This window comes from Somniosus microcephalus, chromosome 21 (assembly GCF_052327205.1).
Source record: "Somniosus microcephalus isolate GS21.2 chromosome 21, FLI_Smic_1.0, whole genome shotgun sequence".
Lineage (NCBI taxonomy): Eukaryota > Metazoa > Chordata > Chondrichthyes > Squaliformes > Somniosidae > Somniosus > Somniosus microcephalus.
In genome coordinates, this window is record NC_141007.1 from 79,205,051 (window position 1) to 79,220,305 (window position 15,255).

The 15,255-nt window shown below is 45.8% G+C and overlaps 1 protein-coding gene across 2 annotated transcripts; it reads right to left on the reverse strand.

Moving 5' to 3' along the window:
- Positions 1–776: 776 nt before the first annotated feature.
- LOC147103003 (transmembrane protein 100-like) lies at positions 777–14,710 on the reverse strand. 2 transcript variants are annotated; one of them, XM_085964024.1, is made up of 2 exons: positions 14,005–14,710; positions 777–2,672 (listed from the first exon to the last, which is right to left on the reverse strand). In XM_085964024.1, exon 2 carries the CDS (start codon positions 2,649–2,651, stop codon positions 2,172–2,174), a length of 480 nt encoding a protein of 159 aa, XP_085820150.1. In that variant the 5' UTR covers positions 2,652–2,672; positions 14,005–14,710; the 3' UTR covers positions 777–2,171. The 2 variants fall into 2 exon arrangements, with proteins under 2 accessions (XP_085820150.1, XP_085820149.1); XM_085964023.1 differs by lacking the exon at positions 14,005–14,710 and adding an exon at positions 4,241–4,581.
- Between the last annotated feature and the right edge of the window lie 545 nt (positions 14,711–15,255).

Genomic DNA, 15,255 nt, shown 5'->3' on the forward strand with positions numbered 1-15,255 from the left:
CTCTATCTATCCTGTACTCCCCTGTATCTGTCCATTACTCTCTATCTATCCTGTACTCCCCTGTATCTGTCCTTTACTCTCTATCTATCCTGTACTCCCCTGTATCTGTCCTTTACTCTCTATCTGTCCTGTACTCCCCTGTATCTGTCCTTTACTCTCTATCTATCCTGTACTCCCCTGTATCTGTCCTTTACTCTCTATCTGTCCTGTACTCCCCTGTATCTGTCCTTTACTCTCTATCTGTCCTGTACTCCCCTGTATCTGTCCTTTACTCTCTATCTATCCTGTACTCCCCTGTATCTGTCCTTTACTCTCTATCTGTCCTGTACTCCCCTGTATCTGTCCTTTACTCTCTATCTATCCTGTACTCCCCTGTATCTGTCCTTTACTCTCTATCTATCCTGTACTCCCCTGTATCTGTCCTTTACTCTCTATCTATCCTGTACTCCCCTGTATCTGTCCTTTACTCTCTATCTGTCCTGTACTCCCCTGTATCTGTCCTTTACTCTCTATCTATCCTGTACTCCCCTGTATCTGTCCTTTACTCTCTATCTATCCTGTACTCCCCTGTATCTGTCCTTTACTCTCTATCTATCCTGTACTCCCCTGTATATGTCCTTTACTCTCTATCTATCCTGTACTCCCCTGTATCTGTTCTCTATTTCACCTGTCCTGTATTATTCACCTTTTGCCATGCCAGGTTGAATTCGTTTACTTTTATCCCAGAAAAGAATAGAACTGTTTCTCCAGGAAATGAAGCCAGAGGCCAGTACTGGTGGCAGTGAAACAAGAGTTTTATTTGATGTGATCATGTACCGTTCAAATGGAAACATATAGAAATATCAAAGTGCCAGGCTGGACACACCATCAAAGCCAGAAAGACATTGATTAACATTCAGGTGGAGTTCGCACGTGCCACCTGAAGCTGACCTTCGTATCAAAATCCACTCAAGTAGCTGGACAACGAGAACTTTGCAGAAGGAGGAAGGACGAAAAGTAGAGGAGAGGGGGAGGTGTGGAAATGAGAAGGAGGTGAGGGACGGAGAGGCCGAGGAGGAGAGTGAGGGCAAGGCAGGAGGAGGGTGGGGAGGGCAAGGCAGGAGGAGGGTGGGGAGGGCAAGGCAGGAGGAGGGTGGGGAGGGTAAGGCAGGAGGAGGGTGGGGAGGCTAAGGCAGGAGGAGGAGAGCAGGGAATCAGTTCAATGCCTTCATTCCTGGTGATTCCTCGGTGACCTCATTCTTATTTCTTTTTATTGATCTTTTTCTGCTTTGCCTAGGTCATTACAAAGACTTCATTCCCGTTGCCATAATTGGACTGAATATTGAAATAAGGTCCTGGGAGTGAGAATTCATCAAACCCCAATATGCCTCAGATTAGATGGAGAGGGTTTGTATGATATTATCAATTCCAAGAATAGATTATATTTTATTAATTTAATTTGTTATAAAGATATGACCGACACAGGTTCATTCAGTGAACGCGGGACATTAACAGACCCAACTGTTGACGGGTAGAACACAGGGTTTTCAGAATGGGAAGGACCAGAGTCCAGAGTGTAAGACAGCAGCAAGACTGGAAAGGGAGAGTAGGAGAAAACGGTCAGGGGAAAAGGAATGAGCAGAGACAGGAAGGGCAGCTGGAGAGATAGCAGACTGCGTGCAAACTAGGAGGTAGAAGGACATTTTCCTGTTTAAACATTTTCTTGACAAGGTGCAGCCCAGATAACTGTGTGACAGGGTCCAGCTTATACCCGAGAGTAGAGGCGTCAATAAATTAGTACTAAAATGAGTTTTAATACCATAGTCTTCCACTCGGGACTGACTGCTGTCCTGGGCATGCCGACTCGCATAGTTAGATCCAAAGATTTGCTCGAGTCCTTTCGATCATCAGTGTTGGGAGCATCTCCAGATCACACCATTCACAAGTTGCCCTCAGCTGGTCACACGGGCGGCTCCAGATAGAGATAATGGAGAGTTTGTCTTGTGTTACTTACAGTCGTGAGTAGAAGAATTGTTAACGTTTGAAGTGAAATTCTAAACCGGTCCCAACAAAGCTTATGACAATCCATCCAATGCTGTCATTGCAAACCGCCGTGAGTTGGATGCATAGGTTGCTGGCTTTAGGTCCCAGATGAAGTGATTCGGTCTCCTTGCCTGGATAGTGAGTGTTTCCTAGGCCAACAGCCCTCTGTTGGCCATCAGTGCAGTCTGGCTCTCTCTCCTCTTGGCTCGCTTTCTGCACTGTCTCACTTTCCAGCACACGGCGCTGGAGATCACCAGGAGAAGACCCGAGGCTAGTAGGACCAGCCCGAAAACCGAGATGATTGAACCGTGCGAGTTGAAGCTGTAGGCGACGGCAGTGACCACCATGCCGGCAATCAGGATGACCAGACCGAAGGGCACGGTGCACCGGGAGCAGGAGAGCTCGGCTCCACCTGTAGCTGCCGTCAGCTGGCCCTGGCTGGTCAGGAGCTGAGCAGCCGCGGGAGCCGGGCAATCGGAGCCCTTGTCTGGGATGCTGGGAAGAGCCTGGAGCCCCGGGATCTCCTTCACCGGTTCCTCTATCATCCTGCACCTCCCAGGACTGCTCCCTGCTCGTCCCCTTTTATTTTCCAAATGAGTTTCTTTCCTTCTTTCACTCCTCCATAGCATCCAGTCGGCACATCCCAGGATCTAAGTCATTTCAGACAGAGAGACAGTGAGTGTATGGTCAGAGAGAGAGAGAGAGAGAGCAAAACGCCAAATACTGAACAAAAGATAGGGGAACAAGCACAATAATAACTGGGATATTACATAGTATGGAAAAGTAAAAGAATGAGAACGTGGAACATTAATAACTACATCAATAATACAAATATGCACAATTATAGTAACGATAAAACAACCAAGTACAATAACTACAAGATGCTTTATTCACAAACCAATCTGTTCTAAAGCTCTTTCACAGAATGATACAGCACAGGAGGCCATTCGGCCCATCGTGCCTGTGCCAGCTCTTTGAAAGAACTTCCAATTAGTCCCACTTTATCTTTCCCCACAGCCCTGCTAATTTTTCCCCTTCAAGTATTTCTCCAATTCCCTTTTGAAAGTTACTATTGAATCCGCTCCCACCGCCCTTTCACCCATTCCAGGTCACACCACCTGTCTGCGGGAGAGATCTCCTGTCCTGTCTCAGCGCCCAGGCTGTGCTGGGGCTGGCCGGGGATTCACAGAATGCTGCACCACACAGCGCCGGGGGCATCCACTCACACACTGACACACTCACACACTGACACACTCATCCACTCACACACTCACACACTCATCCACTCACACACTCACACACTCATCCACTGACACACTGACACACTGACACACTCATCCACTCACACACTCACACACTGACACACTCATCCACTCACACACTGACACACTCACACACTGACACACTGACACACTCATCCACTCACACACTGACACACTCATCCACTCACACACTGACACACTCATCCACTCACACACTGACACACTCACACACTCATCCACTCAAACACTCATCCACTCACACACTGACACACTCATCCACTCACACACTCATCCACTGACACACTGACACACTCATCCACTCACACACTCATCCACTCACACACTCACACACTCATCCACTGACACACTCATCCACTCACACACTCATCCACTGACACACTGACACACTCATCCACTCACACACTCATCCACTCACACACTCACACACTCATCCACTCACACACTCATCCACTCACACTCTCACACACTCATCCACTCACTCACTCATCCACTCACACACTCACACACTCATCCACTCACACACTCATCCACTCACACACTCACACACTCATCCACTCACACACTCATCCACTCACACACTCACACACTCATCCACTCACTCACCAATCCACTCACACACTCATCCACTCACTCACTCATCCACTCACTCACTCATCCACTCATCCACTCACTCATCCACTCACACATTCATCCACTCACACACTCATCCACTGACACACTCACACACTCATCCACTCAGACACTCATCCACTCACACACTCATCCACTCACTCACCAATCCACTCACACACTCATCCACTCATCCACTCACAAACTCATCCACTCACACACTCACTCACACACACACTCATCCACTCACTCATCCACTCACACACTCACTCATCCACTCACACACTCACTCACTCATCCACTCACACACTCATCCACTCACTCACCTTCACTGCTGCTCCCGGTCGCTGCCCGCAATCCCCCAGCTCCTTGCAATCGCCAAACAGTCCGTACGGTGGGACGGACAGAGGAGTTAGGAGCCGGGCTCCGACTCGCTGCTGAGGTACATTTAGCAGGAGCGAGACTCTCTCAGTACTGGCAAGAGGGAAAGTAGAACAGCGGCTGTGCTCTCCGGCTCCCAGTCTCTGTTCTTTGGCCCCGGTCCCTCAGTCTGTGCTGTGCTCGGTCCCAGCACAGTGACAGTGCAGCGATCTTACCCGGAGGAGGCCGTCTACAGATCGGGCTCTCCCCCTCTCTCTCTCTGCTTGCACTGACCCCACAGTCCTGGCGCTCAGTCTTGGCACACAGCAGCCTGTCCTTATCTTGATGTTATAACCACTTAATTCAAATATTATATATGAAAGAAAAACATCCCAGCAACATCAAAGTAAAGCATCCTGGCAAGTATGTGATGATATGAATAATTTATTAGATTCTAATATATCAGAATATTAATAACAGATTATTGCTGGTCTGTGTGCAACCACAAAGCCCCCCCCCCGCCGTCTCCAGTTGAAAGGGGAAAGATCAGCGGGGGTCTGGGGTGAATCCTGAGTGTTAATGCCCATTAAAGGGTTACCTCAAACTTTGCTTTCATCCGTTTATCTATTGATGAAATCTGTGTTTAAAGCTATCTTAGGTGTGAAGAGGGAATCTGTGTGTGTGAGAGACGGGGAGCCGCAGCCTCTCACCCATTGCTCAAAAGGAGCCACTGTCAGAGCCCATTACTGACAATACAACTCACACACACTCTCAGTCTCACACACTCAGTCTCACACACACACAGACACACAGTCACAGTCACACAGTCACAGTCACACACACACTGTCACACACACACAGTCAAACACACTATCACACACACAGTCACACACACACAGTCACACAGTCACACACACACTGTCACACACACAGTCAAACACACTATCTCACACACACAGTCACACACACACTGTCACACACACAGTCACAGTCACACACACACTGTCACACACACACAGCCACACACACACTGTCACACACACACACTCACACACACACAGTCACACACACACAGTTACACTCCACACACTGTCACACACATACACAGTCACACACACACACAGTCACACACACAGTCACACACACAGTTACACACACAGTTACACTCCACACACTGTCACACACACACACAGTCACACACACAGTCACACACACACAGTTACACACACACAGTTACACTCCACACACTGTCACACACATACACAGTCACACACACACACAGCCACACACACACAGTCACACACACAGTCACACACACACAGTTACACACACACAGTTACACTCCACACACTGTCACACACACACACAGTCACACACACAGTCACACACACACAGTTACACACACACAGTTACACTCCACACACTGTCACACACATACACAGTCACACACACACACAGCCACACACACACAGTCACACACACAGTCACACACACAGTCACACACACAGTTACACACACACAGTTACACTCCACACACTGTCACATACACAGTTACACTCCACACACTGTCACACACATACACAGTCACACACACACACAGTCACACACACACACAGCCACACACACAGTCACACACACAGTTACACACACAGTCACACACACAGTTACACACACACAGTTACACTCCACACACTGTCACATACACAGTTACACTCCACACACAGCCACACACACAGTCACACACACAGTCACACACACAGTTACACACACACAGTCACACACACACTGTCACACACATACACAGTCACACACACACTGTCACACACATACAGTCACATAAGAACATAAGAAATAGGAGCAGGAGTCGGCCATTCGGTTCCTCGAGCCTGCTCCGCCATTTAATAAGATCATGGCTGATCTGATCTTGGCCTCAACTCCACTTTCCTGCCCGCTCCCCATAACCCTCGACCCCCCTGTTGCTCAAAAATCTGTCGATCTCATCCTTGAATATATTCACTGACTGAGCCTCTACAGCTCTCTGGGGTAGAGAATTCCAAAGATTCACGACCCTCTGAGAGAAGAAATTCCTCCTCATCTCCGTCTTAAAAGGGCGACCCCTTATTCTGAAACTGTGCCCCCTGATTCTAGATTCCCCCCCAAGGGGAAACATCCTCTCAGCATCCACCCTGTCCAACCCCCTCAGAATCTTATATGTTTCAATAAGATCCCCTCTCATTCTTTTAAACTCCAATGAGTATAGGCCCAACCTGCTCAACCTTTCCTCATAAATCAATCCCTTCCATCCCAGGAATCAACCGAGTGAACCTTCTCTGAACTGCCTCCAATGCAAGTATATCCTTCCTTAAATAAAGGGACCAAAACTGTACGCAGTACTCCAGGTGTGGTCTCACCAACGCCCTATACAGTTGTAGCAAGACTTCCCTACTTTTATACTCCATCCCCCTTTGCAATAAAGGCCAACATTTGCCTTCCTAATTGCTTGCTGCACCTGCATGTTAACTTTTTGTGATTCATGTACAAGGACCCCCAGATCCCTCTGTACTGCCGCATTCTGTAGTCTTTCTCCATTTAAATAATATTTTTCTTTTCTATTCTTCCTACCAAAGTGGATAACTTCACATTTTCCCACATTATACTCCATCTGCCAAATTCTTGCCCACTCACTTAACCTATCTATATCCCTTTGCAGATTATTTATGTCCTCTTCACAACTTGCTTTCCCACCTATCTTTGTATCATCAGCAAATTTGGCTACAATACACTCGCTTCCTTCATCCAAGTCATTAATATAGATTGTAAATAGTTGAGGCCCCAGCACTGATCCCTGTGGCACCCCACTAGTTACAGATTGCCATCCTAAAAATGACCCATTTATCCCGACTCTCTGTTTTCTGTTACATAGATACATAAAAGGTAGGAGCAGGAGTAGGCCATTCGGCCCCTCTAGCCTGCGTTACCATTCAATGAGATCATGGCTGATCATCCAAATTCAGTACCCTGTCCCTGCTTTCTCCCCATATCCCTTGATCCCTTTAGCCTTAAGAAATATATCTAACTCCTTCTTGAATATATTTAATGAATTGGCCTCTACTGCCTTCTGTGGTAGAGAATTCCATAGGTTCATTACACTCTGGGTGAAGAAATTCCACCTCATCTCTGTCCTAAATGGCTTACCCCTTATCCTTAGACTGTGACCCCTGGTTCTGGACTCCCCGGCCATCGGGAACATCCTTCCTGCATCTAGTCTGTCTAGTCCTATTAGAATTTTATAAGTTTCAATGAGATCCCCTCTCATTCTTCTAAACTCCAGTGAGTATAAGCCCAATCGACCCAATCTCTCCTCATACGTCATTCCTGCCATCCCAGGTATCAGTCTGGTGAATCTTCGCTGCACTCCCTCCATGGCAAGAACATCCTTCCTCAGATAAGGCGACCAAAACTGCACACAATACTCAAGATGTGGTCTCACCAAGGCCCTGTACAACTACAACAAGACATCCTTGTTCCTGTACTCAAACCCTCTCGCTACGAAGGCCAACATACCATTTGCCTTCTTAACCGCCTGCTGCACCTGCATGCTTACCTTCAGCGACTGGTGCACAAGGACACCCAGGTCTCATTGCACTTCCCCTTCTCCCAATCTATTGCCGTTCAGATAATAATCTGCCTTCCTGTTTTTGCCACCAAAGTGGATAACCTCGCATTTTTCCACATTATACTGCATCTGCCATGCATCTGCCCAATCACCCAGCCTGTCCAAATCATACTGGAGTTTCTCGGTATCCTCCTCACAGCACACACACCCACCCAGCTTTGTGTCGTCTGCAAACTTGGAGCTATTACATCTAGTTCCCTCGTCTAGATCATTAATATATATTGTGAATAGCTGGGGTCCTAGGACCGATCCCTGCGGTACCCCACTAGTCACTGCCTGCCACTCGGAAAAAGACACGTTTATTCCAACTCTTTGCTTCCTGTCTGCCAACCAGTTCTCTATCCAAGTCAGTACCTTGCCCCCAATCCCATGTGTCTTAACTTTACATGCTAATCTCTTATGCGGGACTTTATCGAAAGCCTTCTGAAAGTCCAAATACACCACATCCACTCCCTTATCTATTTTACCAGTTACATCCTCAAAAAATTCCAGTAGATTAGTCAAGCACTGTTAGTTAGCCAATCCTCTATCCATGCTAATATATTACCCCCAACACCATGAGCTGTTATCTTATGCAGTAACCTTTTATGTGGCACCTTGTCGAATGCCTTTTGGAAATCCAAATACACTACATCTACTGGTTCCCCTTTTTCCACCCTGCTCATTACCTCCTCAAAGAACTCTAATAGATTTGTCAAACACGATTTCCCTTTCATAAAACCATGTTGACTCTGTTTGATTGTATTATGATTTTCTAAATGCCCTGCTACTACTTCCTTAATAATGGATTTGAGCATTTTGCCAATGACAGATGTTAGACTAACTGAGCTATAGTTTCCTGCTTTCTGTCTCCCTCCTTTTTTGAATAAGGGCGTTTCATTTGCGGTTTTCCAATCCGCAAGGACTTTTCCAGAGTCAAGGGAATTTTGGAAGATTACAACCAATGCATCCACTATCTCTGTAGCCACTTCTTTTAAGACCCTAGGATGCAGGCCATCAGGTCCAGGGGACTTGTCAGCCTTTAAACCCATAAGTTTGCCAGCACTTTTTCTCTAGTGATAATGATTGTTTTGTCCCTTGATTTTCTACTATTACTGGGATGTTTTTAGTTTCCTCTACTGTGAAGACAGATACAAAATATTTGTTCAATGCCTCTGCCATTTCCTTGTTTCCCATTATTATTTCCCCAGTCTTGTCCTCTAAGGGAACCAATGTTTATTTTAGCTACTCTCTTCCTTTTTATATACTTGTAGAAGCTCTTCATGTCAGTTTTTATATTTCTTGCTAGTTTACTCTCATAAGCTATTTTCTCCCTCTTTATTTTTTTTTAGTCATCCTTTGCTGGTTTCTAAAATCTTCTAGCCCACCACTAATCGTTGCAATATTGTATGCCTTTTCTTTGAATTTGATACCATCCTTAACTTCCTTGGTTAGCCATGGTTGGTTCATCCTTCTCTTTGAGTCTTTCTTTCTCACTGAAATATATCTTTGTTGAAAGTCATGAAATATCTCTTTAAATGTCTGCTGCTGCTTTTCTACCGTCTTACCTTCTAATCCATTTTCCCAGTCCACTTTAGCCAACTCTCTCCTCATACCTTTGTAATTGCCTTTATTTAAGTTTAATACTCTAGTTTCAGACCCAAGTTTCTCACTTTCAAGCTGAATGTGGCATTCTATCATGTTATGATCACTCGTCCCTAGAGGATCCATTACTATAAGATCATTAATTAATCCTGTTTCATTACACATTACCAGATCACACTCACACACACAGTCACTCACACACACACAGTCAGAGACACACAGTCACACAAAAAGTCACAGTCACAAACACACACAGAAACACACAGTCCACAAAAAGCAGGACAAATCCAATCCAGCCAATTACCACCCCATTAGTCTACTCTCAATCATCAGCAAAGTGATGGATGGTGTCATCGACAGTGCATATAGTGGCACTTACTCACCAATAACCTGCTCACTGATGCCCAGTTTGGGTTCCACCAGGACCACTCGGCTCCCGACTTCATTGCATCCTTGGTCCAAACATGGACAAAGGAGCTGAATTCCAGAGGTGAGGTGAGAGTGACTGCCCTTGACATCAAGGCAGCATTTGACCGAGTGTGGTATCAAAGAGCCCTGGTAAAACTGAAGTCAATGGGAATCGGGGGGGAAATTCTCCACTGGCTGGAGTCATACCTAGCACAAAGGAAGATGGTTGTGGTGGTTGAAGGTCAATCATCACAGCCCCAGGACATCGCTGCAGGAGTTCCTCAGGGCAGTGTCCTAGGCCCAACCATCTTCAGCTGCTTCATCAATGACCTTCCCTCCAACATAAGGTCAGAAATGGGGATGTTCACTGATGACTGCACAGTGTTCAGCGCCATTCACAACTCCTCAGATAATGAAGCAGTTCATGCCCGCATGCAGCAAGACCTGGATAACATTCAGGCTTGGGCTGATAAGTGGCAGGTAACATTTGTGCCACAGAAGTGCCAGGCAATGACTATCTCCAACAAGTGAGAGTCTAACCATCGCCCCTTGACATTCAACGGCATTACCATCGCCGAATCCCCCACCATCAACATCCTGGGGGTCACCATTGACCAGAAACTTAACTGGACCAGCCACATAAATACTGTGGCAACAAGAGCAGGTCAGAGGTTAGGTATTCTGCGGCGAGTGTCTCACCTCCTGACTCCTCAAAGCCTTTCCACCATCTACAAGGCACAAGTAAGGAGTGTGATGGAATACTCTCCACTTGCTTGGATGAGTGCAGTTCCAACAACGCTCAAGAAGCTCGACACCATCTAGGACAAAGCAGCCCGCTTGATTGGCACCCCATCCACCACCTTAAACATTCACTCCCTCCACCACTGGCGTACCGTGGCTGCAGTGTGTACCATCTACAAGATGCACTGCAGCCACTTGCCAAGGCTTCTTTGGCAGCACCTCCCAAACCCACGACCTCTTCCACCTAGTAGGTCAAGGGCAGCAGGTGCATGGGAACACCATCACCTCTGAGTTCGCCTCCAAGTCACACACCATCCTGACTTGGAAGTATATCGCCAATCCTTCATCGTCGCTGGGTCAAAATCCTGGAACTCCCTCCCTAACAGCACTGTGGGAGTACCTTCACCACACGGACTGCAACGTTTCAAGAAGGCGGTTCACCACCACCTTCTCAAGGGCAATTAGGGATGGGCAATAAATGCTGGCCTTGCCAGCGACGCCCACATCCCATAAACAAATTTTTAAAAGTCCCCCACACACACAGACACACACCATCTCACACACGCACAGTCACGCACACAGACACACAGTCACACACACACACACACACAGACACACAGTCACACACACACACAGTCACACGCACAGACACACACACACACAGTCACATGCACAGACACACAGACACACACACACACACGGTAACACACACGGTGACACACACACAAAAAGTCACACACACACATACACACAGACACACAGTCACACACACACACAGTCACACGCACAGACACACACACACACAGTCACATGCACAGACACACAGACACACACACACACACGGTAACACACACGGTGACACACACACAAAAAGTCACACACACACATAGTCACACACACAGTCAGAGACGTACAAAATCACACTCAGTCAGACTGTCGCACACACAGCCACACACACAGACACACATGCACAGTCACACACACAGTCACACACGCACAGACACACCCACAGTCACACATACACAGTCATATACGCAGTCACTCACACACACAGACACACACACACACAGTCACACACACACACGGTGACACACATAGTCACACACACAGTCATCCACATGCACACAGTCACACACACATAGTCAAACAGTCACATACGCAGTCACTCAGACACACAGACACAGTCACACAAACACAGTCACACACACACACAGTCACACACACACACAGTCACACACACACACAGTCACACACACACACACACACTCTCATACACACACACACACACACACACAATCTCACACACACACTCAGTCTCACACTCACACACACACACAGACACACACACATAGTCACACACACAAAGTCACAGACACATACAGTCACACACACACAGTCACACACACACACAGAGTCTCACACACACACTCACACACAGACACACTCACACATACTCACACACACAGAGTCACAGACACACACAGTCACACACACAGTCTCACACACTCAGCCTCACACACACACTCACACACACACAGAGTCACAGACACACACAGTCTCACACACTCAGCCTCACACACTCAGCCTCACACTCAGTCTCATATAAACACTCAAACACATAGATACGTACATAGGCACAAACATAATCCAATTCACGTAGACTCACACACGTTCAAACTCAAAGACATTCACACTGATGCATACACACACACACATACACTCCCCACACATGAACTGACACACACATGCACACTCATAAACATATTAACATATCTATTCCTACACATGCTTAAACACACTCTTATAGTCATATCCACAGATTCACACTCATACTGTCACACAGATGCATACAGTCACTCACACATCCACTCACACTCAAATACACATTTATATATGCATTTGCACACACATGCACACTCACATTTACACAAATACACCTGGCTACAGACTCACTCATGCACACACTGAAATACACAATCATTCACTGACACACTCATTCACACACACTCATTTACACAGACACACTCATTCACACACACACACACTCATTCACACACACACACACTCATTTACATACAGTCACGTAAACATTTACATACACATACACTTGTGGACACGGACTCACAGACACACACAATCACACTCACATACATACAGACTCACCTACAGATATCCACTCTCACAGATGCACAGACACACACACTTATACCCACCCAACCGCACACACACACACGTGCACGCACACATTTACAGTCACACACAGTTATGAACACACACTCACAAATGCAGATTCACACACCCACACTTATTCTGAGATACAGATGCACACTCACACACTAACACATACAGACTCATATACACACTTGTGTGCACAGAAACACTCGTATACACATACGCTCATACACACACACACTGACAAATACACAGATATCGAATCATAGAATGTTTACAGCACAGAAGGAGGCCATTCGGCCCGTCGAGGCTCTCTGCAAGAGCACTTCAGCTAGTCCCACGTCCCCGGGACCAATATGCACTCAGACACAGACTCAAACTCAGACACACACTCAAACTCAGACACACACTCAAACTCAGAAACACACTCAAACTCAGACACACACTCAAACTCAGACACACACTCAAACTCAGACACACACTCAAACTCAGACACACACTCAAACTCAGGCACACACTCAAACTCAGGCACACACTCAAACTCAGACACACACTCAAACTCAGGCACACACTCAAACTCAGAAACACACTCAAACTCAGAAACACACTCAAACTCAGACACACTCAAACTCAGACACACACTCAAACTCAGGCACACACTCAAACTCAGACACACACTCAAACTCAGGCACACACTCAAACTCAGATACACACTCAAACTCAGAAACACACTCAAACTCAGAAACACACTCAAACTCAGAAACACACTCAAACTCAGACACACTCAAACTCAGACACACTCAAACTCAGACACACTCAAACTCAGACACACTCAAACTCAGACACACTCAAACTCAGAAACACACTCAAACTCAGAAACACACTCAAACTCAGACACACTCAAACTCAGACACACACTCAAACTCAGACACACTCAAACTCAGACACACTCAAACTCAGACACACTCAAACTCAGACACACTCAAACTCAGACACACTCAAACTCAGACACACAATCACAGAGTAAGAAAAATGACTCACAGAAAAGTATTTCAGTCACTCTGCACACTCCATGAATCAATATATTAAAATATATCATAGTAAATTACTATTTACATTCAACTCATCATTTAAAATGCAATTACTTACCTAATATGTGGTATAAATAGAATACGTGAGGAGTTCCAGGCTACCAGTTAAATTCCACTTGCAGCACTGAGCATTACTCATTCGGGACTGTGAGTTATCAGATCAGCCTACTTTTGGGACACTAGTTGTAACATACAGCTCCACTTTGTGGGTCCTCTCCTGTTTAACACTTAAAGATGCTCAGCCACAGGAGAGTTTAAATCAATCACATCTATAAAAACACAATCATTTCTAGGAACAGGAAAAGACTATGAGCCCCACTAAATCCGCTCCATTTTGATAGATTAACCCACGTACCCATTTTCTCCCCATATCCTGCCATCTGTTTTTTCTCCAGAAACACATCTAATTGTCTCTCGACCCCATTTAATCTCCCTACTGCAATGTCTTTCCCTGATAACTAACTTCACAACTCGATAACCCTTTGGGGGATAAGTTCCTTCTGGCTTCCCTTCTTATTCTCAACTTCCTTATTTTTATCCTGTATCCCCTGGGATTTGACCATTCACCACAGGGAACAGTTTGCCTGGATCAGTTTTGTTAATCCTGTACATAATCTTGAAAACTTCAATTACTCACCTCAAAGTCTCCTCCTATCCAAACTAAACAAACCAACTTCCTTAACCTTTCCTCCGAACTCAGATTGCTAAATTAATCATATTCCCTGTGAATTCACAACACGATTCTAACTAACATGAGATATATCGGGAAAGGAAATGGGACCTTCCATTGCTTTGAAGCTTCGATTAGTCAGGGGACACAGACTAACCCAACACCAGTCAGAGATGTGACACTATATGTGGTTATAGTGATGGCATATACAGCTAATTCACCATAATTCATAGCAACTTCCACACTCTGATCATTCTCTGTAATTCAAAATATAAAAAAGGACTGACAGCTGGACAGGTGATAAAACTGGTGTGGAATAAACACCTGAATCACTTCACATCATGAGACACAGGCAGAAATTCAAACACTGGACTGATAGTGGAAGGGAAATAAACTATGAGTTTACATTTTGCAAATTTCCTGCTCAAAAATTAGACTGATAACTGGACAGGTGTATGTACATGTGTGATTGCACCCATTTTGTATATTCGTGTGTGTGATCAGACCCATGTTGTGCTTATAAAGTAGGATTAGGCTGATAATAGTTTAAATAATATGATCAGACCGATTTGTGTGTGTGTGATTGGCCACGTTTTGAATTTATAAGGTGCGATTTGTGTGATCAAATCTATTTTCTGC